The sequence below is a fragment of the Eumetopias jubatus genome, unplaced genomic scaffold (assembly GCF_037043125.1).
Source record: "Eumetopias jubatus isolate StellerSeaLion01/CBP00866 unplaced genomic scaffold, mEumJub1_p1.0 scaffold_12, whole genome shotgun sequence".
In the NCBI taxonomy this organism is placed as follows: domain Eukaryota; kingdom Metazoa; phylum Chordata; class Mammalia; order Carnivora; family Otariidae; genus Eumetopias; species Eumetopias jubatus.
In genome coordinates, this window is record NW_028274818.1 from 41,291,870 (window position 1) to 41,314,677 (window position 22,808).

Below are 22,808 nucleotides of genomic sequence, written 5' to 3' on the forward strand. Positions count from 1 at the left end.
AAGGAGTGTATGTCTGTCGTGAACTATGTGTATACCAACATCACGGCATGAGAATCCTTTAGGAGACTTAGCTAAAAGCGGATTCTTTTAATCTCTCTCCCAATTGCCTGTTGTTAGCACAGTCTACAACAGAGAGATTAATATAAAAATAATTCTTTAATCTGCTCACTACTTTCTAATTCCTAAACACCTAAACCATTTCCAACAACCTCATTAGATTCCAAGAATTTCTTACCATTTTTGCTTTCCTTCAAAATCAAAGAAGCTTGGTTTAGGAGTATTACAATTTCCAACTTTGACCTAATTGAAGGGAGGGAAAAAAATAAAGAACTTATTTTTCAAAGAAATGCCAGAGAAACTTTTTATTTTCAAATTTATCATGTATACTCAGTAACTATAGGTTAGAAAATATTTGCATCTATATAGAATAACAAAATTTAACATTCTTTGTAAAAGCAAACAAAAAAACAAAATTTTTTTTAAAGATTTTATTTATTTATTCATGAAAGACAGAGAGAGAGAGAGAGAGAGAGAGAGAGAGAGAGGCAGAGGGAGAAGCAGGCTCCCAAGGACCAGGGAGCCCGACACGGGACTTGATCCCAGGACCCCAGGATCACCCGAGCCGAAGGCAGATGCTTAACCATCTGAGCCACCCAGGCGCCCCTCAAAAAACAAATTTTAAAACACAGGCCGCTTTGGCTTACTGCATAAAACCAGTGTTGTCTAATACTGTGATACATAAAAAAATATGAGTCACAAACACTTGCATTCCTAAACTAGTAGACAAATTATATATACAAGGCAAATTATAAATACAGATGTGATCCTTATTATCATTTATCATATAGAATTTTTAAATGTGCAATAAACAAGCTGTGAAGTACAGTTTATCAGAATTCACAATATTGTTTATTTATGCTGATTCTCATTACACTATCAGCATTTTATCTCTCCCCAATTCCAGGATAAAGAATACTATTTGTAAAGTATCCTATTATGAAACTAACTGATACAAATATGGATGCTGACAGCCTTGCAAAAAACTTTCAAGGGTTTTCCAGCAACAATATAAATTCTATCTACTCCATAATAAGCTCATCTTGTTTGTGCCCAATACTTATTTGTAATCCTCAAATAACATTTGTAGTGAAATTATACGTTATTTTCATTGTGAATAAACATAAATGAAATTCACACAAGTGCAGAATTCACTATACAGCCCATATTCCCACTACCAAAAGTAATCTCTGACGAACTCTCACAGCATTTACTCCGCAGCACTTTCCACTTTTACCTGGTGTTAGAAAGTTTTGGGTAAAATCTCATCTTTCTATCAGAACACAGTCTCTAGGAAACCATTCTTAACTCACTCATTGCACCTTATATAGTGCCTAACCTATGGTAGTAAAAAATGTTTGTTGAATGGAATGAGTATGTCAGGCATGTGTTCAACCAAATACCTATTTTTTCCTAATACCACAATCCAACCCCCAAGTACTTCTCAGAGACCTTCTCATCATCTACTATTACTTTTATACACTTGAATTTTACTAAAATCAAACTGATGGTCTACTCACTAACAGACTGATCTACTCACTGCTTTAAGGATTTTTATTGAGTTTCGCTCATGTTACTGCCCTCGCCTAAAATGCCTTCTCCTCTTCCGTCAGCTTTTCACACCTTTCAGTCCCACTCAAGGTTCAGATTATAAGAACTCTTTCAGTCTACAATGATCTTATCCATCTCTGAATTCGTAACAAGTATCATCTCCATCATTTGCTTAGCAATTAATCACAAGGCCCTCTGATGAATATTAAAATGTCCACTTACAAAGGAGCAGCCCTATTATAAGGGGACAGAAGGAAGAAACAGTGAGAGAGCAAAAACAGTGAGAGAGCATTTCTTGATCACCACAAACCAAAAGCTTCATATATGTAATGGCAAATGAGCCATGCAACAATCCTGTTAGGTTTGCCATTACAAACTCATTTTATAAATGAGTACAGAGACTCTAAGGAGGGATGCAGAGTTCACACATTAGCAAATCCTGAATTAGTAGTCAGGATGTGAATTTAGGACTATTTGACTCCAAAGTCCAATATTCCTTTTCTATAGCACTCTGTTTTACATGCCACATCAAATCTAGGCATCTCCAAATCACTTCAACTACTGGATTGTTAGAAACATGAGAGAAACTATGACACATCATAAAAACAGCAGTCATTACTATTTTTGTTTTTTATCCAGACACCAGCCAGTGGTAGAAACAAATACCAATATCTATCTATTCTCCATTTCTCCCACAGTAATAGAAGTCTCAGCCAGACGCACGTGTAGTCATCCAGCTAACCATCACATATACCGTGCAACTTCGGCGCAGGTAGAGGGGACTGGATGTGTGAGAAAGTGATATAAACATCTTCCTTGAAAAGAAAGGAGGGCTTGTCCTTCCCTTTCCCTGAGCTCTGGCTAGAACATGCATGTAAGTGATGATGAGCCATCTCTGGCCATGGAAAGAGGATCTGAGAGGAACAATTCTCAAAATTTTTGGTCTCATGATCTCTTTACACTCTTAAAAAATGAGGACCCCAAGGAGCTTTGTTTATGTGGGTTATATCTCTCAATATTTAACATATTAAAAATTAAGACTGTAAAAATGTGTATTAACTAATTTAAAAATAATAAACTCATTAACATATTTAAATAACAAAATTTTATGAAAAATAACTGTATATTCTAAAGCACAAAAAACTTAGTGAGAAAAGTAACACTGTTGTACATTCTGCACATCTCTTTAAGGTCTGCCTTAATAGAAGGCAGTTGTATTCTCATTTCTACTTATCTATTCAATATACTGCAATATGTTGCTTTGGTTGAAGTATATGAAGAAAAAGCTCACACAGATACACTGTTACAAAAGAAAAGTATTTTAGTAGCCTTTTCAGATAATTGTGGATATTTTTTCTTTGATACCACACCAAAACTCAACAAATGGCAGTTTCTTCAAGATTGGATGCAATGTGGATTCTGATGCTGTATCAATGAATTTTTCCTTCTGCTACATTAAAATCCAATGGTCTGACTTGCACTTTGAATGGATCTTTTACTCACACATAATTTGTAACATTCCATGCAATATTTGGAAAATACGGTTCACTGAGTTATGCATTCCTTCCAAATGTTGACATATTATACAAGAGCAGAAGTTACAATCATTAGAATCACCATTAATCTCATCGAAAAAGTTCTTAAGTATCAGGAAGCTGTCAAGTTCATGTGACAGACACAGATTTTCCAAACCTCTAATTTTCATTTGAAGGCTCAAATGTGACCACTGGCAACAAACACTGTCAGCTGTTTTCCTTAAAGTGACAGGCTCACTTCATTCACTTTGAAGAAACCATCTGCCGAATACTGAAATTTGAATAAGCAGAGTTAATCTGTGAGTTGTTTTATTAAGGAAAAATGATGTTTCATGAAAAATGTGGACAGCTCAGCTTGCAACTCAAAAACTACACAAGTGCTTTTCCTCGAAATGGCCAACATAACTGTGTGCAGAACTGCCTTGCATGTACTCCCCATTTCATCACACACAATATTAAAAAGGGAACACGGGAGGGAACACAAGCGGGGGGAGTGGCAGAGGGAGAAGTAGGCTTCCCGCGGAGCAGGGAGCCCGATGCGGGGCTCGATCCCAGGACCCTGGGATCATGACCTGAGCCGAAGGCAGACGCTTAACAACTGAGCCACCCAGGCGCCCCTATCAAAGACATTTTTAAGTGAAATTGGCCTTTTTTTTTTTTTTACTCTGAGTACATGGTGGTAAAATATATGACTACTAGTACAATTTGCTGTCACTGCCTTGATTCATGCTGATGCATCGGCAGTTTTATCAAAGAGAAAAAAGGCAAATAATGTCTTAGTATTATTAACAAAATAGTTTTGTATCTTATCGATCTACTGAGAAAGTCTCAGCGATTCTCAGCGGTCTCTAGACCACAATTTGAGAACTGCTGCCTTGGGGGAATGGCTGAACTACAGAACAGAAAAAGACTAATCCCCCAGATGATCTCATGAAGCAGAATCACCATACCAGCCCTAGGTCACCTACCTCCAGACCATTATGCATGATGAAAATAAAAGCTCAGCAGCTGACCCTATATTCTAACTGACACATAAGCTTTTGCATTCCCAAATTCAAACAATAGTTCTGGATCAGAAAAGACTGGGTAAATAAAACTACGGGATTTTAGGACATGATGAGCAACAGTTTCCAAATCATTGAATAATAAATCATTAGCTATAGAGCAGAGTTATAAAATGTGCCATTTTAACAAAACACCTAAACTCTGTTCTGATGTATATATGATAAAACAGAATGTTTTAACAAAAGGGGCTAATGGCAAATGCCACTGAATCATGTGTGGCCAGGTTAAAGTAGGAGAACATGCTGGGTATCCTCAGTGTGCTGGTGCTGAAGGCTCTGGTGAAATGAAGCTAACAGGGGTTTGAAATTTTCATTATCCTATAGAGTTTTCACAGGTGTCAATTAGTTATCTTTTGCTGGGAAAGTGTAGGCTAATGCAGAGGACCAAAAAACTGTTCATTGGTGTGATCTTTTTGAAACCTCACTAAAAGATGATTTTGGAGCCACAGGCTTATCTGAGACTAAAAGAGTTACGATGTTAGGTAAGTTTAGGGTTCTGAAAAGAAGGTTCACAGCTCAGCTTATTTCTGTTATCTTCCTGGGGACAACTTTATTTCATTCGGCCTCCAAAATGCAGTGCTACTCTGAATACAAAATGTAATTGTTTCATGAGAAATTCTGGTCCATGCATCAATTATATTGGAATTTCAACTTTATTATGCTATCAAAGATGCTAATTTTTTTTTATTTTATTTATTTGACAGAAAGAGAGAGAGAGGACACACAAGCAGGGGGAGCTCTGGCAGAGGGAGAAGGAGAAGCAGGCTACCTGCAGAGCAGGGAGCCCGATGCAGGGCTCAATCCCAGGACCCTGGGACCATGACCTGAGCCGAAGGCAGACACTTAACGACTGAGCCACCCAGGTGCCCTATTTTATTTTTAACAGAATTCTGAAATAGTGTTAAAAATAGCATCTTTGGGGGCACCTGGGTGGCTCAGTTGGCTAAGCATTTGCCTTCGGATCAGGTCATGCTCCCAGGGTCCTGGGATTGAGCCCCGCATCGGGCTCCCTGCTCTGCAGAGAGCCTGCTTCTCCCTCTCCCACTCCCCCTGCTTGCGTTCCCTCTCTCGCTGTGTCTCTGTCAAATAAATAAATAAAATCTTTAAAAAAATAATAATAAAATAAAATATTTAGGAGGGCCTGGGTATCTCAGTTAAGTATCTGACTCAATTTCAGCTCAGGTTATGATCTCGGGGTCACGAGATGGAGCCCCGCCTCAGGCTCCACAGTGGGCAAAGAGCCTGCTTAGGATTTTCTCTCCCTCTCAAAAAAAAAAAAAATTTAGAAGAGATTGATGAAAATCGTTCCAATGTCATATCTAAGTAAGCATAATCTTATTCTCTAATAACAAAGAATTTTATTGCCAGATACAGAATATTTCTAAACACCTTAACATCAAATTCTTGAAAGGGTGAGGGACACACCTCCTCCAGAATACCTGGATGAAGTGAGGATACTTGAGACAGAATGGTTACCAGTTGACAGGTGACTATAGTTCACTGATAACTCAGAAATCAGATATTAATAATGATGATACTAATAACAGTAAATAAAGTTATGTCCTAGAAAGAAAAAGAATGTTCTCTAGGGAATTTGGAGAAAAGCAGTCTTATGCTGCCCAGAGAATTACTAGTCAGACATGTTGAAGGTCCTAGCACAACATTCAATAAACTCTTCTTGTTTAATAATTGAAAGTCTGATTTTAATGTTATTGGGACAGGATAAATAACCAGAGAGAAAAAAGATACCCAGAACTTCTGCAAGAAAGCAAATTCCAAGGCCAATTCAGGGGCAATTTTCATTCAACACTGTAATTTATACCATATGTATCTACGGCTATGTGTCTCAAGTCACTTTAACCGGTATTCATAACTGAAGTTCATCAGTCTTCAAAAGAAGATTCATCTCTATTCAGTACATTCAGTTGAAGAATACAGAGAGACCCTACAACTATTTTTTTTTCTTAAAAGAATACAGGAGGAAATAGATACCAAGAAGCAAAAGAAAGGTTAAAATTTTTTATAAAATAAAATGGGCTATTCCCCAGAACGTCATTGCTTCCAGTGTTCCAAAGAGCTGGAGTTTTCCTAAAATGTTATTTAACTCTTGTTAGCAATTTTTCCCGTGTTTAAATCTAGACTCCTAGGGCGCCTGGGTGGCTCAGTTGGTTAAGCGACTGCCTTCGGCTCAGGTCATGATCCTGGAGTCCCGGGATCGAGTGCCATCGGGCTCCCTGCTCAGCAGGGAGTCGGCTTCTCCCTCTGACCCTCTTCCCTCTCGCGCTCTCTCTCTCTCATTCTCTCTCTCTCAAATAAATAAATAAAATCTTTAAAAAAAATAAAAATAAAAATAAAATAAATCTAGACTCCTCAAGTAACTTTCTAAGTCTCTTGAAGGCAAATACCATCATGCTTTTTCTTCTTTGCACTCCCTGCAGGTATAACACCCAAGTGTTTTGCACATAAAAGATGTTATACAAGTATTGGTTGATTATAATAAAGCGATTATTTCTCCTTCTGGTACCTTTGACTCTTTGAATGATAAATCAAACATGTCTTATAGGACATTACGATTTTTATTTCCAGGTAAAGTTCGGAGCCTTAGAGTCAGGAGCTACAATCTAGTTCTAGTTCTGACTGATCTGTCTGTATGACCCTAGGCAAGTTATGTACTCTTTGGGCTTCCCTTTCCTTTCCAGCAAAAGAAGGGGATTATTTCGCCTGGTGTTTACTAGCCCTAAAGTGTTTATAATTTTATCTAAAAATCAGAAGCCCATTCAGCCAAAACATAAGTCTAACATATTTAGGATTTTAAAAATACAATAACAAAAGTATAATACTTTATTTTGTATTGCATCATCCTTTTATTACGATCATATAATTTTCTTGGAGCTCACAATTTTTTTTAACATTACTTCCATGTGACCATAATACTTCCATAATTACCTCCATATGACCCTTCAGCAAGAGTGAATGATAAATCTTATTTTATCATCCTCATTTGTAAAGGTTCTGAAACTGGTAAAAGCATTAAGTGCAAGGTCACTGTGCAAGTCAGAGAAGACATGGAAAACTGTCATTCGGTGTCCAGCAAATAACACTCCCAGGAGAGCAGAGAGGCCCTCTCCATATTCAGAAGGATGCTAATCCTTAGTGGATGATTATACATACACACACGCAAACTTCATTACACCTAGCCATCAACCAAGCACGTTTACTATTAGATTTTGGAGGACAGAGAAGGCCTCTTGTCGCTCTCCCGCATCCACCCCTTCCCCAGGACTTTACCTGCTTGTACCTGGCATACAGGTACAAGAGCTGCTCCCTGCTAGCCACTTGAACCAGGCCTTGGAGGTGCGCTGCAGCCTTCTCAAAGAGCTCGGTCAGGCTCCCGGACGTCTCGGTCTCGGGGCTCTGGAGGGATTCCACATCACCGGAGTCGTCCCCCGAGCTCAGCTCTCCGCCGCTGTCGCCCGTGGTGGCCCCCGCGGGCAGGAATGGCGAGGCCATGTGTCCGCTCAGTGCTCCTCGGAGCGGGTGTAACGCCGGCTCGGAGGCCTGGCCCACCAGTCTCGGTCCTGAGCCCGACCTCGAGTCGGACCCAAGCTCACTTACTCCGCGCTGCCTCACGTAACTCTGCCTCCCTCCCACTTCTCTCCCGGGCGTGCAGGGCGGGCTCCGCTACTCTTCGGCGGCTCGCCCCGGCCGACCCGCTCTCCTCCGCCTGCCTCTGGCTAACAGAGCGCCCGGGCTCGACCCGGGTCCCTCCACCTGCGAGCGGGTCTCGGGGAGGCGCAGCTTAGACTTCCGGAAGGGAGGGCGGCAGGCAGCACTGGCTGGCGGGGCGGGGCGGGACGGGGAGGGGGCGGTGTGCACGCGGGGCGGGGCGGAGGCGGCGTGCACGCGGGGCCTGTTGGAGGCGGCGTGCACGCGCGGCGGGGGCGGGGCGCGGCGGTGTGTGCGCCTGAGTACGCGTCCGAGCACGCGCGCGGTGCGAGGCGCGGCGGGCTCTCCCCTGGGTCGGACAAGTGTGGGTGGCCGTACGTGGGGCGCCCTCCCCTAAGAGAAGTCGTGGGGCCGCGCTAGGGAGATGCTGGTCGGAGAGACTGTCCTCACTCGTTGGATGTCCATTCATCGTTTCGCTGAAATTATTAATCCCGAAGTCTGGAAATTGTTCTCGGAATAGGCCTTCGGGGCGGGGAAGGAGGCAGTCTATTGGGTAGTGTAGCGATAGGAGCGGAGTCGCGGGAAACACCGAGCTGAGGACGAAGGTTCCGCCTGAGCCCCCTCCGCGGATGGTGTGTCCCGAGCGCCCCCAAACTGGCTTCGGATCCCTGCATGCGCATCTGCTGCTTGAGAGCTTGGCTTTAACTTGAATAATGGGTGAAAATTTGGAAGGTGGGGCCTTCACCGCCCAAGCCGTGTGATTGGTGGAACCGCTCGTCTCCCTGTCTCACTTTGCTCGCCTGTGGAACCGCCCTCCACGTCTCAGGGCTGTGCGGGGACGCGCCCGTGCCCCCCCGCAGGTAGCACGAGTCTCCTCTGACAGGACCTTTGCCATTGTATTTTGAAGACACTAAAGTGAAACCAAAAAGTACTATACGGTTCTGCCCTAAAGGGATTTACACAGAACTACACAGAAACTGTAACATGATTGTTACAATTAATTTTCACTTAGCGGTTATTATGTCCCAAGTGTTGTAAAACAAAAACACAAACACTATGTTCATTTAGTGCTCAAAACAATGTAATAAGCACCATCAGATTGGTATGAAGAAAGTGTTCTAAAGAGTGGTTACTGACCGTGTGGGGTTAGACCTTATACAGGTGGACAGGGTAGAAGGGCAGGTAGACAGGGGAGAGAAGAAAGGCGGGAAGTGTGAAAGCTTGGGTCAGGATTCAACAAACATTACTTGAGATTCTAGAATGTTCTGGGGTCCTGGGATCGAGCCCCGCGTTGGGCTTCCTGCTCAGCGTGCTCAGCAGGGAGCCTGCTTCCCCACCACCACCACCACCCTGCTTGTGCTTTCTCAATCTCCCTTTCTCTCTCAAATAAGTAAACAAAATCTTTTTTAAAAATTACACTTTTCCAGGGGCGCCTGGGTGGCTCAGTTGCTAAGCGTCTGACTCCGGCTCAGGCCATGATCCCAGGGTCCTGGGATCGAGCCCTACATCAGGCTCCCTGCTCCACAGGAAGCCTGCTTCTCCCTCTCCCTCTCCCCCTGCTTGTGTTCTCTCTCTCACTGTGTCTCTCTTTGTCAAATAAATAAATAAAATCTTTTAAAAAATTATACTTTTCTGTATGTACATTATATTTGGATGAAAAGATTAAAAATAACACATGAAAAAGAAAAACAAGAAGAGCCCCTGACATTCCGAAGCTGGCCTGGCACTCACAGCTAAGCCATATTATTGTCCTATTAGACAGAAATAATCTCGTGAAATCCTAACCTCAGACAAGGTCATTGTAAAAGCATGATAAAATAAGGCAAAGCACTTCATGAATTTGTCTAAACACAGACAAGATCACTCTGTCCCACAAAATACCAAACACCCTTTCTCTTGGCCAAAATGAATGGTTACTTCTTCTTTACAAATTACAGCTTTATTCTCATATTAGTCTTCTCTCCCTGTAGATAAGATTTATTGAGATGCCCAGTCATGGAATTGCCCTGGCTTTCTGACAGCACCCAATTGAGAACAGATCCCTGATACCTTAGACTCTCCTTGAAGCACCAACCAAAGCCCAAATCCTGTAACAGGTTCTTTCTGAACGCCTTCTTACTGAGGCAGCCCATGGTTCCCTGTGGTATGTATTTTTCCTTGCTGCAACAAGAAACAAATACAACTGGATTTACTACAGCTGATTTCCTGGAGGTCTCCAGCTGAAGGGCGTTGATACTTGAGAAGGTTTGATTTCTTGAAGATTCTATTAAAACTCCAAAACTATCAGGATCTGGCAACTTTCAGGGAATAAATCTTTTACAATTGGTGTTTCCATTCAAACATTTCTTGGGAACTGTAGGGAACTGAATATGTTTTCCTGAACCTGAAGAAAAAATCAGCCAAGAAATCAGGAAGACAGAAAATATTATAATTAGAATGAAAGTATAACAATCAGTGTTAAAAATTAACAGCGAATATGGAGAGGTTACTGATTCAAAGGGATCCACTGACAAGTCAAAAGCAATACCAGGAATGCTAACACCTGGAGTCCAAAGTGAGCCAGGGAAGGAGCAGTCAGGAGAAAAGTTGTCAAGAGCTAATCGGTCTTGCTGGCTGGCAGTTGCCTTGGTGTACATGGGTTCATGGCCCCACCTGCTGCTAATGGTGAATCATTCTTGCAAATAAAATAAAGAGTAATAAGATTATATGCATAGTACACTTTACACAAATTCTATGAGTGATGTTCTGAGAAATAAGTTTTGGAAGCAGCATAAGTCCTTAAACTGGCAATTCAAGTGATTCTAAGTAGTACCGCTACCTTTGCTAAGAGATCTGAAAGTTATGAGAATACTACCCAGCAATGTTTGCTGGTATTTTCTAGTGTTTATATTCTAGTGTTACAGTCCTTTGAAGGTACTTTAACAAAAAGAAGTGCAAAGAGAAGATTATAATATACTGCAACATGACATCCTGAACTGACCTAAAACCTGAATTAATGAAAGTCATACTTATTTCAATGGCAAAACTAAAGTCAGGACAAGCAAAGAAAATATTTTTGTTAATAAAGTAACTGGATTTAGCACAATTCAGGTTTTGTGAAATATTGGCCTTTTTTTACATTACCATCAAAATATTCATTAATTCATCAAAAATATTAAGTCCTGATATGTTTCAGACACAGTGTTCAGCCCTATGGATAAACAAGATTATCATTCCTCTTACTCTACTCCAGCCTCATGGACCCCCTTGCGACTCTTCTTCAAACCAGGCATAATCCAGCATCCTCCTATTTTAGTGCTTCGTGCTTACTAGTCCCTCTCTCTGGAACACTCTATCCCCAGATTTCTATGCGGTTTGCCCTCACCTCTTTCAGGTGTTTGCTCAATCGTTGCATTAGCCAAACTTTCCTTGGCCGCCTTATCAAAAATTGTAACTCCATCCTCCCAACACTCTCTACCCCACTTCTTTAGCGCATATTGCTAACTAACAATATATTTTACTCATTTTTTCTATCATTTCATTTTTTTTAAAGATTTTATTTATCTATTTGACAGAGAGAGACACAGCGAGAGAGGGAACACAAGCAGGGGGAGTGGGAGAGGGAGAAGCAGGCTTCCCGCCGAGCAGGGAGCCCGATGCGGGGCTCGATCCCAGGACACTGGGATCATGACCTGAGCTGAAGGCAGACACTTAACAACTGAGCCACCCAGGCGCCCCTGTTCTATCATTTCTATGTAAGTCCCAGGAAGGCAGGGATTTTTGTCTGTTTTTATCACCGCTGTATTCACCAGAGCTGGCACATAGCGAAATCTTTATTGAATAGATAAGTGAGTGAATGTATAAAAGACCTAGTCATTGTTCTTTAAGGGTTCAGGATAGTAAATGAATAAGGGCAATAACACATTTCAAGTGATATGGAAAGGGCATGCCAGACAGAAGTAGCATGAGTAAAGGCACAGAGGTATAAAAATAACAGGCAATATTGCTTGTTTTCACTTGATCATAACAAAGGTTCAATAAACAAACAGCAGAAGTGTAATTAGCTGTTTTTCTCTCACCAACACAAGCTAAAAATTGGAGCATATGTTAACTTACTCCTGAGAGCAATACCTTGCTTAACAAAGACTGCACTATTTTACAAATATTTAAAAGAATAGAGTTCTTATAGGTCAGTGGCTTATTTGTATGTCACTAATCAAATTGGTGGTATTTACCTGGGACATAATCTTCTAGGCAACCTATGGCCTTTAATCCAACTCTTTAAGCACATTAGTGGGATGCTGCACGTGGGCAGATAAGCAGGTAGAGAGAAAGATATTAGACTATATTATCTAATTTGCATAATCTTGAAGTTCATTGGACTACCTTCAAATACAGTAACTAGAAGAATTATACTAAACACACACAAAGGGGCGCCTGGGTGGCTCAGTCATTAAGCGTCTGCCTTCGGCTCAGGTTATGATCTCAGGGTCCTGAGATCGAGCCCCACATTGGGCTCCCTGCTCAGCGGGAAGCCTGCTTCTCCCTCTCCCACTCCCCCTGCTTGTGTTCCCTCTCTCGTTGTGTCTCTCTCTGTCAAATAAATAAATAAAATCTTTAAAAATAAATAAATAAATAAACATACACAAAAAAAGAAGGACTCACAACAGGGAAATCAGAGCCCTGACTTTGGAGTCTTTATGAAATCTGTATAATGAATAAAATTTAATGAAAAAGAAAAACACATCCTCAAGTTCTTAGGAAGTTAGATATTTCCTACCAAAAATTAAGAAAAAAATGTGATTAATTTTGAGACACCTCCCACCCCGGCCTTAGTAGAGTCTCTTTGGTGATAATGGATGGGCTTAACTCTATATAAGTTAACAGATTTCTGGGGGACATGTTTGTGGGTTTAGAAACTGACTTAATGGTAGAATCTTGTGTAATGCTGCTTATCATTACATGGATTCAAATACAAGGTCAAATCACATGCCATAAAGCAAAATTAGATTAAATAATAAAAGCCTAGTATACTCTTAGTTATCAGTCCTGAAGAGTTTCCACTGTGTTTGATAAAATGAACCGCAGACCAGCACAGAAAATCAGTGGACTCAAGTAAGTGGATAAGTGATGGCTCACTTCTGCCCCACATTTGAAACATTTTGGTGGTTGTTGTTAATTTATTAGCGAGTACATTAATAGTGTTGCATATTATATATTAGTAAATGTGAAGAAGTTTTAAAATTTCATATTGTTATTTTGACTTGTTGAAAATTAATCAACAATGAATTATTAAATGCTGACTTATTAACCTTTTAGGTAATATAATACAATAAAAAGTCCACAGACCAAGGAGTCTGCTATCATCCTTTTATTTATTTTAAAATTTTATTTATTTATTTGACACAGAGAGAGACACACAGCGAGAGAGGGAACACAAGCAGGGGCAGTGGGAGAGGGAGAAGCAGGCTTCCCGCGGAGCAGGGAGCCCAATGCGGGGCTCGATCCCAGGACCCTGGGACCATGACCCGAGCCGAAGGCAGATGTTTAATGATTGAGCCACGCAGGCGCCCCTGTCTGCTATCATTCTTGCCATCAAATAATTTAAATTTTAGTTGGAGAAACAAGATTAGGACTGGTGAGAAAAATTAGAAAGTTAAATAACACAATAAAATTAAGTACTAAATCTTGTGGTGCACAATGAAGTGAAATAATGATAGGAGTTTTTAGTTAGATTTCCTCCCCATAAAAGTTCTCAGTTGAGCTCTGTTATTTTTCAGAAGAAGCCTTTTAAACATTGAATGACTTTCATGAGACCTCATGTATTCAGGTGGGTGTCCAAGTGGATCTAACACACAGGTCTCCTAATGCATATGTATGTATGTGCATACATATGTATTACCTATTTTTATTAAAGTATAGTTGACACACAGTGCTGTAGTCTGGGGCTTTTCTATCTACTAAACACATGGTGCTCAGTAGTCATTAAATGAGAAGGGAGCTATTAGTCAATCGGCAGAAACTAATTTGCACTATTTGTGGGCACATTAAAAGTAAAATCTTTAGGGAAAGGATCACCGAACTTGAAACCAAGAAACTGAAAATTTTCTTGTCCATCTCTGTAATCTTTTTCTGGGTACAGTTACTGGTTTGAAGAATAAAGAGTCCAGAAAATAAAAACATAACTAACACACTGTGCCTTCATAAAATGTAACTTCTTTATATGAAAAATGAGGCCTGGGGGCCCTGGGTGGCGCAGTGGGTTAAGTCTCTGACTCTTGGTTTCAGATTAGGTCCTGATCTCAGGGTCATGGGATGGAGCCCAAGTCGGGTTCCATGCTCACTGCAAAATCTGCTTAAGTTTCTCTCTCCCTCTGCTCCTCCCCCCACTCCCACACCATGATCTCTCTCTAAAATAAATAAGTATATAAGAAAGAAAGAGAGAGAGAGCGGACACCCGGGACTCCAAGATGGCGTCAGTCGTACCACTGAAGGAGAAGAAGCTCATGGATGTGAAACTAGGAGAGCTGCCCAGCTGGATACTGATGCGGGATTTCACCCCTAAGGGCATTGCTGGAGCATTTCAAAGAGATTACTACCGGTATTACAACAAGTATGTCAATGTGAAGAAAGGGGGCATTGCTGGGATTTCTATGGTGCTGGCAGCTTATGTGCTTTTCAACTACTGTCCTTGTTACAAGGAACTCAAACACGAGCGGCTCCGCAAGTACCACTGAAGAGGGCCCAGTATGGAGGCACTTTCGGCATTCCTGACCATGACCTTTGCCTGGCACCCTTGAATCCTTTCATATTCTAATTCAGAATTAACATCCAATAAAAGATGACTGGTAAAAAAAAAAAGAAAGAAAGAAAGAGAGAGAGAGAGAGAGAAAGAAAGAGAGAGAGGAAGGAAGGAAGGGAAAGAAAGAAAGAAAAGAAAGAAAAGAAAGAAAGAAAGAAAGAAAGAAAGAAAGAAAGAAAGAAAGAAAGAAAGAAAGAAAGAAAGAAAGAAAAAGAAAGAAAGAAAGAAAGAAAGAAAGAAAGAAAGAAAGAAAAAAGAAAGAAAGAAAGAAAGAAAAAGAAAGAAAGAAAGAAAGAAAGAAAGAAAGAAAGAAAGAAAGAAAGAGATGAGCCCTGTGGGGAAAGAAAGAGAAAGAAAGAGAGAGAGAGAGGGAGGGAGGGAGGGAGGAAGGAAGGAAGGCAGGCAAAGAAAGATGAGGCCCAGGGGTTTGAACCACTTAAACCACCCTCTGGGTGGTGTAAGATTCCAGGTGGTGGTCATCTTGAAGGGCACCGGTGGAGTGGAGATGTAATATACATATTGACCACATGATGGCAATATAGAGCCAGGTTTGTTTTCTGCCAGTGTGACAAATTCGCTGGATTATCTTTGTCCTTTGGGTCTTTTGTACTTAGGAAAGACATGGACCTTGCCCAAGGAATGAAACAATTGTTTATGTAATTATATCTTTATTTTAAACAGAAGCCAAATCCTAATCTTGTTTCTTCTTTAGACTTAGAACTCAAGAACTGAGAGTGAAAACAGGCTTTAAGATGTGCTTGGTTAAAAAAAAAAAAAGTTCTAACAAGTGCACTTGCTATTCTGAATGTCACAATAAGAAATAAAGGCTTTACAGTGTAGAGGAAGATAAACTTAGCTCTGAATCTACGTCATTACCCCCTCTTGATTGTCATTGGTTGTTGGTTTTGCTTTTGTTGGATTTTCTTTTCTTGAAAAAAAAGGTCTTGTACCTCACCCTGTTCTTCCAAATATTTGGGGGAACTTTAAGTTTAAAATTGACATTCTAGGGGCACCTGGGAAGTTCAGTCGGTTAAGCATGGGACTCTTGATTTCAGCTCAGGTCATGATCTCAGGGACTTGAGATTGAGCTCCATATTGGGCTCTGCACTGGCTGTGGAGCCTGCTTAAGATTCTCAATCTCCCTGGGACACCTGGGTGGCTCAGTCGTTAAGGTCAGCCTTTGGCTCAGGTCATGATCCCAAGGTCCTGGGATTGAGCCCCACATCGGGCTCCCCACTCTGCAGGAAGCCTGCTTCTCCCTCTCCCACTCCCCCTGCTTGTGTTCCCTCTCTCGCTGTATCTCTCTGTGTCAAATAAATAAATTTTTTAAAAATCTAAAAAAAAAATTCTCACTCTCCCTTTCTCTCTGCCTCCCCCTTGTGCTCTCTCTCTCTAAAAAATTTTAAAAAATAAAAACGGCCAAACTCCTTTAAAAAAAACTGACATTCTAAAATACACAATAAAAGATATTTAGTATGTATATCTTGACATATATTTATTAAAGTTTAAAAGACTTAGGAAGTGAAAATGTACCAAAATTATAATTTTCATATACCACATTTTCTTTAAGTTTGCATTCATCAAAATATCCCATTGTTGGGGCGCCTGGATGGCTCAGTCATTAAGCGTCTGCCTTCGGCTAGGGTCATGATCTCAGGGTCCTGGGATCAAGCCCCGCATCGGGCTCCCTGTTCCACGGGAAGCCTGCTTCTTCCTCTCCCACTCCCCCTGCTTGTGTTCCCTCTCTCGTTGGTCTCTCTGTCAAATAAATAAATAAAATCTTAAAAAAAATATATCCCATTGTTGTTGATCTTAATGTCCACAGCTGAACATCATCTTGGAAGAAACCATGACTGTGATGAATTTTGTGGCATTTGGGCTTTGCAAGAGTTGATCAGACATTAGTAATCAAAAACCAGGAATGGCTCTTCCCCCTAAGCAGCCTGAGGTGACCTCTGAAAATGGTTCACTATTCGCTTGACCCAGAAAACCCTACGAAATCATGTAAATCAAGAGGTTCAAATCTTCGTGTTCACTTTAAGAACACACATGAAACTGCCCAGGCCATCAAGGGTATGCATATCCGAAAAGCCACCAAGTATCTGAAAGACGTCACTTTACAGAAGCAGTGTGTGCCATTCCGTCGCTACAGTGGTGGAGTTGGTAGGTGTGCCCAGGCCAAACAGTGGGGCTGGACACAGGGTCGGTGGCCCAAGAAGAGTGCTGAATTTTTACTGCACATGCTTAAAAATGCAGAGAGTAATGCTGAACTTAAGGGTTTAGATGTTGATTCTCTGGTCATTGAGCACATCCAGGTGAACAAAGCCCCCAAGATGCGGCATAGAACGTACAGGGCTCATGGTCGGATTAACCCATACATGAGCTCTCCCTGCCACAATGAGATGATCCTTACTGAAAAAGAGCAGATTGTTCCTAAACCAGAAGAGGAGGTTGCACAGAAGAAAAAGATATCCCAGAAGAAACTGAAGAAACAAAAACTTATGGCCCGGGAGTAAATTCTGCAGAATAAATGCAAACAAAACAAAACAAAACAAAACAAAACAACAAAAAAAACAGGAATGGTTTTCATCATCAAGAAAATCTGGTCAGGCAGACACAATCACATTAAACAGTTTTGTTTATATTACCTTAAAAATAGAGAATAACATTCAAGTAGGATTTTTTTGGTTTTTTTTTTTACAATTTTTTTTTATTTATTTGGAGGGGGGAAGGGACTGAGGGAGAGGGAGAGAGAATCTCAAGCAGACTCTATGCTCCAACTCAGCATTGATCCCACGACCCTGAGGTCATGGCCTGAGCCAAAGTTGAGAGTCAGACGCTTAACTGACTGAGCCACCCAGATGCTCCATGATTGTAAGTTTTTAACTACTAGTTCTTAAAATGTCAAATGACCGTGTATAACTTTAGGCCATTATTTTGACTGTAGAATTAAACCTCTCTTCCTGATCCCCCAAATGAGTCAAGCAAATAGCAACTTTTATTTATTAGAGTGCACCCGTGTTGCTCAGAAATAATAGCACTGTAAACCTAACAGAGATTGCATCACACACTTGTGTATGCACATACATGTCACTGGCTATTATAATCGGTCTGAATATTGATGTTCCTGCTTCTGATTTTGTTTCATGATGGGAAGGGTTTTTTAAATCAATTGTTTATTATTAACATTTTCAAAGGTACAGAAAAATTGAAAGAATAGTAAATAATCACCCAACTTTCTATCCCCTGGATTCAACAATTGTTAAAAGTTTTCCATATTTGCTTTATCTATTTATCTATCTATCTATCTATAATTTTTTGATGAACCATTTGAAAATAAGTTACAGACATCATGGTACTTCAAAACCTAAGTACTATAGTATGTATCTTCTAAAAATAAGGAAATTGTATTATAAAACCCTAATGCCATTATCATAGTTAAGAAAACTAACAAATATCAACTATCATGTAGATCTTTGTATTCAAAATTTCCTAGTTTGTTCCAAAAAGGCTTTAAGCACACATATACTCAAATTACTTAAAACTAAAATACATGGGGCACCTGGGTGACTCAGTCAGTTAAGTGTCTGCCTTCAGCCAGGTCACGATCTCAGGGTCCTGGGATTGAATCCTGAATCGGGCTCCTTGCTCAGTGGGGAGTCTGCTTCTCCCTCTTCCTCTGCCCTCCCTCCTCCCCCCGCTCATGCTCTCTCTCTCTCTCTCTCTCAAATAAATAAATAAAACCTTATTAAAAAAATACATGGATATATATGTATTATGCGTGTATTAGCATATGCAAGCCAGAGCTCAGGTCTAAAAGGCTTGGTCAAAAAAATCAGAGCACTTTACAGTGAAGGTGAACAATCAGCAAGAATTTATTGACAATTGATCACATGCTAATTACCATTTCTGATTCTCCGAGTTTATGGGTATATAGAAGCATCAAAGGCATTGAGCCTACATTTGTGCTTAGTATAACCAAAAGCATAACATATCGGTGGAAGGTTCCTGCAATTTCTCTTTAATTGACATGTTTCTATAAATGATTCAAAGAACCTCAATTTCATATAAAATATCAAGGTAAAAATGAACTCTATTTGTGATATTTTATCCTAAATATGTAATTTGTTCTTTTCTAACCTCTAAACAGTAAAATAGCTTTCATGTAATAGTCATCTTACATAGACCATCATTTTTGGCAAGGGCATGTTATCAATCATAAGTAAAGATAATATTTGAATTATTTTGGTTACATTAAGTTGTCATGCTCTTTTGCTTTTAATAGTAAGGTCTGTTTCATTTTGTCTTTCTGTGCATGATACAGGGTGAGTTGTTTATGAAGAGACATAAGACGGAGAAAGGAGGGATGAAAGAGAGAAGTCTTGAGTTGCACACAGCCCCAAACAGTGACTGGGGGACAAGACAGGTGCACACAAAAGAGGGGTAAAGCGGGGCGCCTGGGTGGCTCAGTTGGTTAAGCAACTGCCTTCGGCTCAGGTCATGATCCTGGAGTCCCGGGACTGAGTCCCACATCGGGCTCCCTGCTCGGCAGGGAGTCTGCTTCTCCCTCTGACCCTCTTCCCTCTCGTGCTCTCTATCTCTCATTCTCTCCCTCTCAAATAAATAAATAAAATCTTAAAAAAAAAAAGAGGGGTAAAGCATTATATAATCAAGCACTAAATGATATACTGAGGACTGTTACTGCTGCAGGAATTTAGAAAAGAGGAAGGTCAGTAAAGACATCAGGAGGTTCCAGAGCTTCCTGGAGTTGGGAGTTGAGCCTTAAGGGATGGTCAGATTTGAATAGGAAAAAGGGAACGAGAAGGGCTTTGCAGGTGAGTGAAACCATGCGAGAAAAGCCATCATAGCACACTTGCAAAAGAGTGGTTTGGGGTAAAGGAAATTGATTGGGAAGCAGGGAGGGAAAAAGAAAGTGAGGGGTGAAGTGATAAAGCCATGGTAAAGCAGACCTCACAGTTCCCTAGGATAAAGAAATAGTCTGTTCTTCCATTTGCACCCCACTTTGCCTCAGAAGTAATTTTAGGTAGCTATGACAATCATTATAGAAGTGTAGGAGTGGAATTCTGAATTGAAAATGGGTGATTAGATTGGCCTAATGAAGGGAGTTAAGAATAGAGAGAAATAGATGAATTTGACATTAAGTCAATGGCTACAATCCATCTATTAACGTGGCATTCTGTTGACCACAGTTTTCCATCTTTTTCCTTCCTTTTCCCTTTATTCATCATAATATTCTTGGGACTTCACTGCTGACTATTGACTAGGATAAAATCATATTAACCTAAAACATATTGAAGTGTTGAATAGTTATCAAAAACATCTATTACAACTGAGTAATTAAAATAAATGTATTTTTGTAGCGTCCTACTAAAGCCTTTATAATCTCTCTGGAGCCCAATCTTGGCCTCCCTGACAGATCTACCCTGGCAGGTGCACACCCAAAAGAATTCCCCTTAGGGGGCACCATTCACCCATCAGAGAACTCTGCCCCATTAACACTAAAGGTGTTGGCTAGTCGGTTAGTAGGATTGGACATGAAGAATTTACCGCTGACATCAATCAGAACAGCATAGGTTATATGGCCGTAACAAAACCCCCTAAGCTTCAGTGACTTAATCCCATAAATCTGTGATTCTACCCACACTCTGTTTCTCTGCTTAGCAGAGTCGTCAGAGATCCATCCTGACAGAACCCATCTTGACACCTGCTTCCACAATCTTTAAAGCAGCAATAAAGGAGAATGTAACAGATTGTGCACTGGTTCTGAAAGATTTCACTCAGGAGTGACAAGTCCCTTCTACACGCATTTCACCAGCCAAAGTAAGTTACATGGTCATAACCTAACTTCAAAGGGGGCAGGGAAGTACAATCCTACTATGTTCTTGGAAACAGGTGAATGCCGGACTGTTCATGAACATCCCAAATGACATTCACTATCTTACTCTTTTTTTTTTTTCCCTCTCTTCTTCCCTCCTTTTTGGGAAAACGTATTATTTAATGAAAAACTCTTGCCAGAGTAGGGTCACTTGCTGAATAAGAGATGTGCTGCTCATGCACATTATACCTTTGAAAGTTCATTCTATGTAGTCTTTTACAGTATTAGAATATAATTTCTGCAAATATTGCCCAATTCAGAGACCATCTGTAGTTTATGGAAAATATTAACTGTAGTGAACATAATTGCACTGAATCACGTGTCTGCAGTATCTTCCTTTTTTCCATGGAAACCAGGAGACATTTTGTAATTTATCAACAAGTGTGCTGCCAGGTTAGAATTGAAGGCTTGCTTCCAACTCATTGTGCTTGTCAGGGCATGGCCCAATTATCCCTAATGCATAGAAGAAATAGCTGTGTATTTCCCACTGTGCCTCTTAAATTTCAGTAGCTGGCTGAGTATTGGGCAATGTGTTATACCGTCACCTTCCAGGAGGGTCAGTTGAAGGTTTTCTGTTTTCAGTGTGGGAATGACAAGCATGCCTTAGCAGTTTGGTGGAATTAGTTATCTGATACCTCATAGTATGTTAAGGGCATTGGCCTTGGCATAGAAAGAGCTTTGCACATGCTTGCTAACCTATCTTGGCTATGTTTACTTATTTTTTGCTTTTTAAGTGATTTCTTATTTTGCTTTGCATTTTGCCACCTGCCTGTTTTTAATTTCTCTACCTTGGAATTCCTTTGAAACGTGGTTACATTTTGATGAAAAAGGTCATAGGTGAAGACTAGTGAGATCACGCTTTGAGTTGTTTTTCCAGAAGAGCAGAAGTTAGGTTTGTCTTGGTAGCCACTGAATCTCCATTGCCTGGGATGGCCCCTGGTGCATGGTGCCCAAGAAATACTACTGGATTACTAAATGAAGGCATGACCAATGGATAGAGAAGACATTATTGGCATACCTGCACGGTAGTTCTCTATGATTCTTTTGACCAAAGGCAAAAATTTTAAGGTGCTGGACTGGAATGAGAGATAGAGAGAACTTCTCTGTGTTAAACTAAGCTAACAGGTTCCTAGTTTTTCTCTTCAATTATTTTAGTTGCTAGACTGTTTTCATCTCCCACTACTCCCTAATCATAGTCAGCTTCTCAGCCAAACTGAGCCACCGACTTTTCTCCGAATGGTCCTGCTCCTTGTTGAATTATGTCCCCCCCAAAAGATATGTCGAGATCCTAGCCCCCAGTACCCCAGAATGTGATCTGATTTGGAATTAGGGTTGTGGCAGATGTCACTGGTTAAGATGAGGTCAGACTGCAGTAGGGCTGGCCCCTACTCCAATATGACTGGTGTCCTTGTAAGATGGCCACGTGGACACAGAGACACACAAATAGAATATGGTGTGACAATGAAGGAAGGCAGATGGGACAGCTAGCCAAGGAATGCCGAATACTGCCTGCAAACCAGCGCAAGCTGGAAGAGGCAAGGAAGGTCCTCCCCTGCAGGTTTCAGAGAGAGCAGGGCCCTACTAACTTGACTCTGGACTTGTAGCCTCCAGAACTGAGGCAATACATTTCCGTTGTTTTAAGTCACCAGTTTGTGGTGTTTTGTTACTGCAATCCCTAGGAAATGAATATACCCCCCATGGCCATGTGCTCTGTTTCTTCTATCTGGTCTTTACCCACATGGTCCATGTCGAGACCTTCCTCAGTATCTCTTCTTGGGTAAAATCTCGAAATTATCTGCAAAATATTAGATTGGCTGGCTCCCCTCACCTCCTGGAGCATCTGTCTAATGTACAGTAGACAGTGAGAAACAAGCAGAATATTTTGGAGACTGCTCTGAAAGTATCAAGGTGAGGACAAGTAAAATGAGTTAAATAAATGAGTAAATTCAGGAGAAAGCATATTGGTCTTTGAGACCTGGGAGGAAAACAGGGGGGAGGCCAGTAATACAAAAAGCTTGTACACACAACAGGGGTGCCTGGGTGGCTCAGCCGTTAAGCGTCTGCCTTCGGCTCAGGTCATGATCCCAGGGTCCTGGGATCAAGCCCCGCATCGGGCTCCCTGCTCAGCGGGAAGCCTGCTTCTCCCTCTCCCACTCCCCCTGCTTGTGTTCCCTCTCTCGCTGTCTCTCTCTCTGTCAAAAAATAAAATCTTAAAAAAAAAAAAACTTGTACACACAATATTTTGAAAGGCAGAGTGA

The 22,808-nt window shown here is 40.9% G+C and overlaps 1 protein-coding gene and 2 pseudogenes across 3 annotated transcripts in view; 2 read left to right on the forward strand and 1 right to left on the reverse strand.

Annotated features, from left to right (window-relative positions):
• Nucleotides 1-8,029, reverse strand: part of ACBD6 (acyl-CoA binding domain containing 6) — a 218,237-nt gene extending 210,208 nt beyond the window's left edge. For 2 of the 3 annotated variants that reach the window (XM_028121549.1, XM_028121551.2), the window contains exons 1-2: nt 7,496-8,029; nt 236-300 (exon numbers count right to left, since the gene is read on the reverse strand). In XM_028121549.1, the coding sequence (XP_027977350.1) occupies nt 236-300; nt 7,496-7,717 (287 nt within the window). In that variant the 5' untranslated portion in view covers nt 7,718-8,029. The remainder of the gene's footprint in view (nt 1-235; nt 301-7,495) is intronic. The other variant, XM_088016774.1, reaches the window with a different exon arrangement.
• A 6,275-nt stretch (nt 8,030-14,304) lies between these two features.
• On the forward strand, nt 14,305-14,692 carry LOC114222879 (ATP synthase F(0) complex subunit f, mitochondrial pseudogene; annotated as a pseudogene).
• Nucleotides 14,693-16,601: 1,909 nt separating this feature from the next.
• LOC114222868 (large ribosomal subunit protein uL22 pseudogene) lies at nt 16,602-17,186 on the forward strand (annotated as a pseudogene).
• Nucleotides 17,187-22,808: the final 5,622 nt, after the last annotated feature.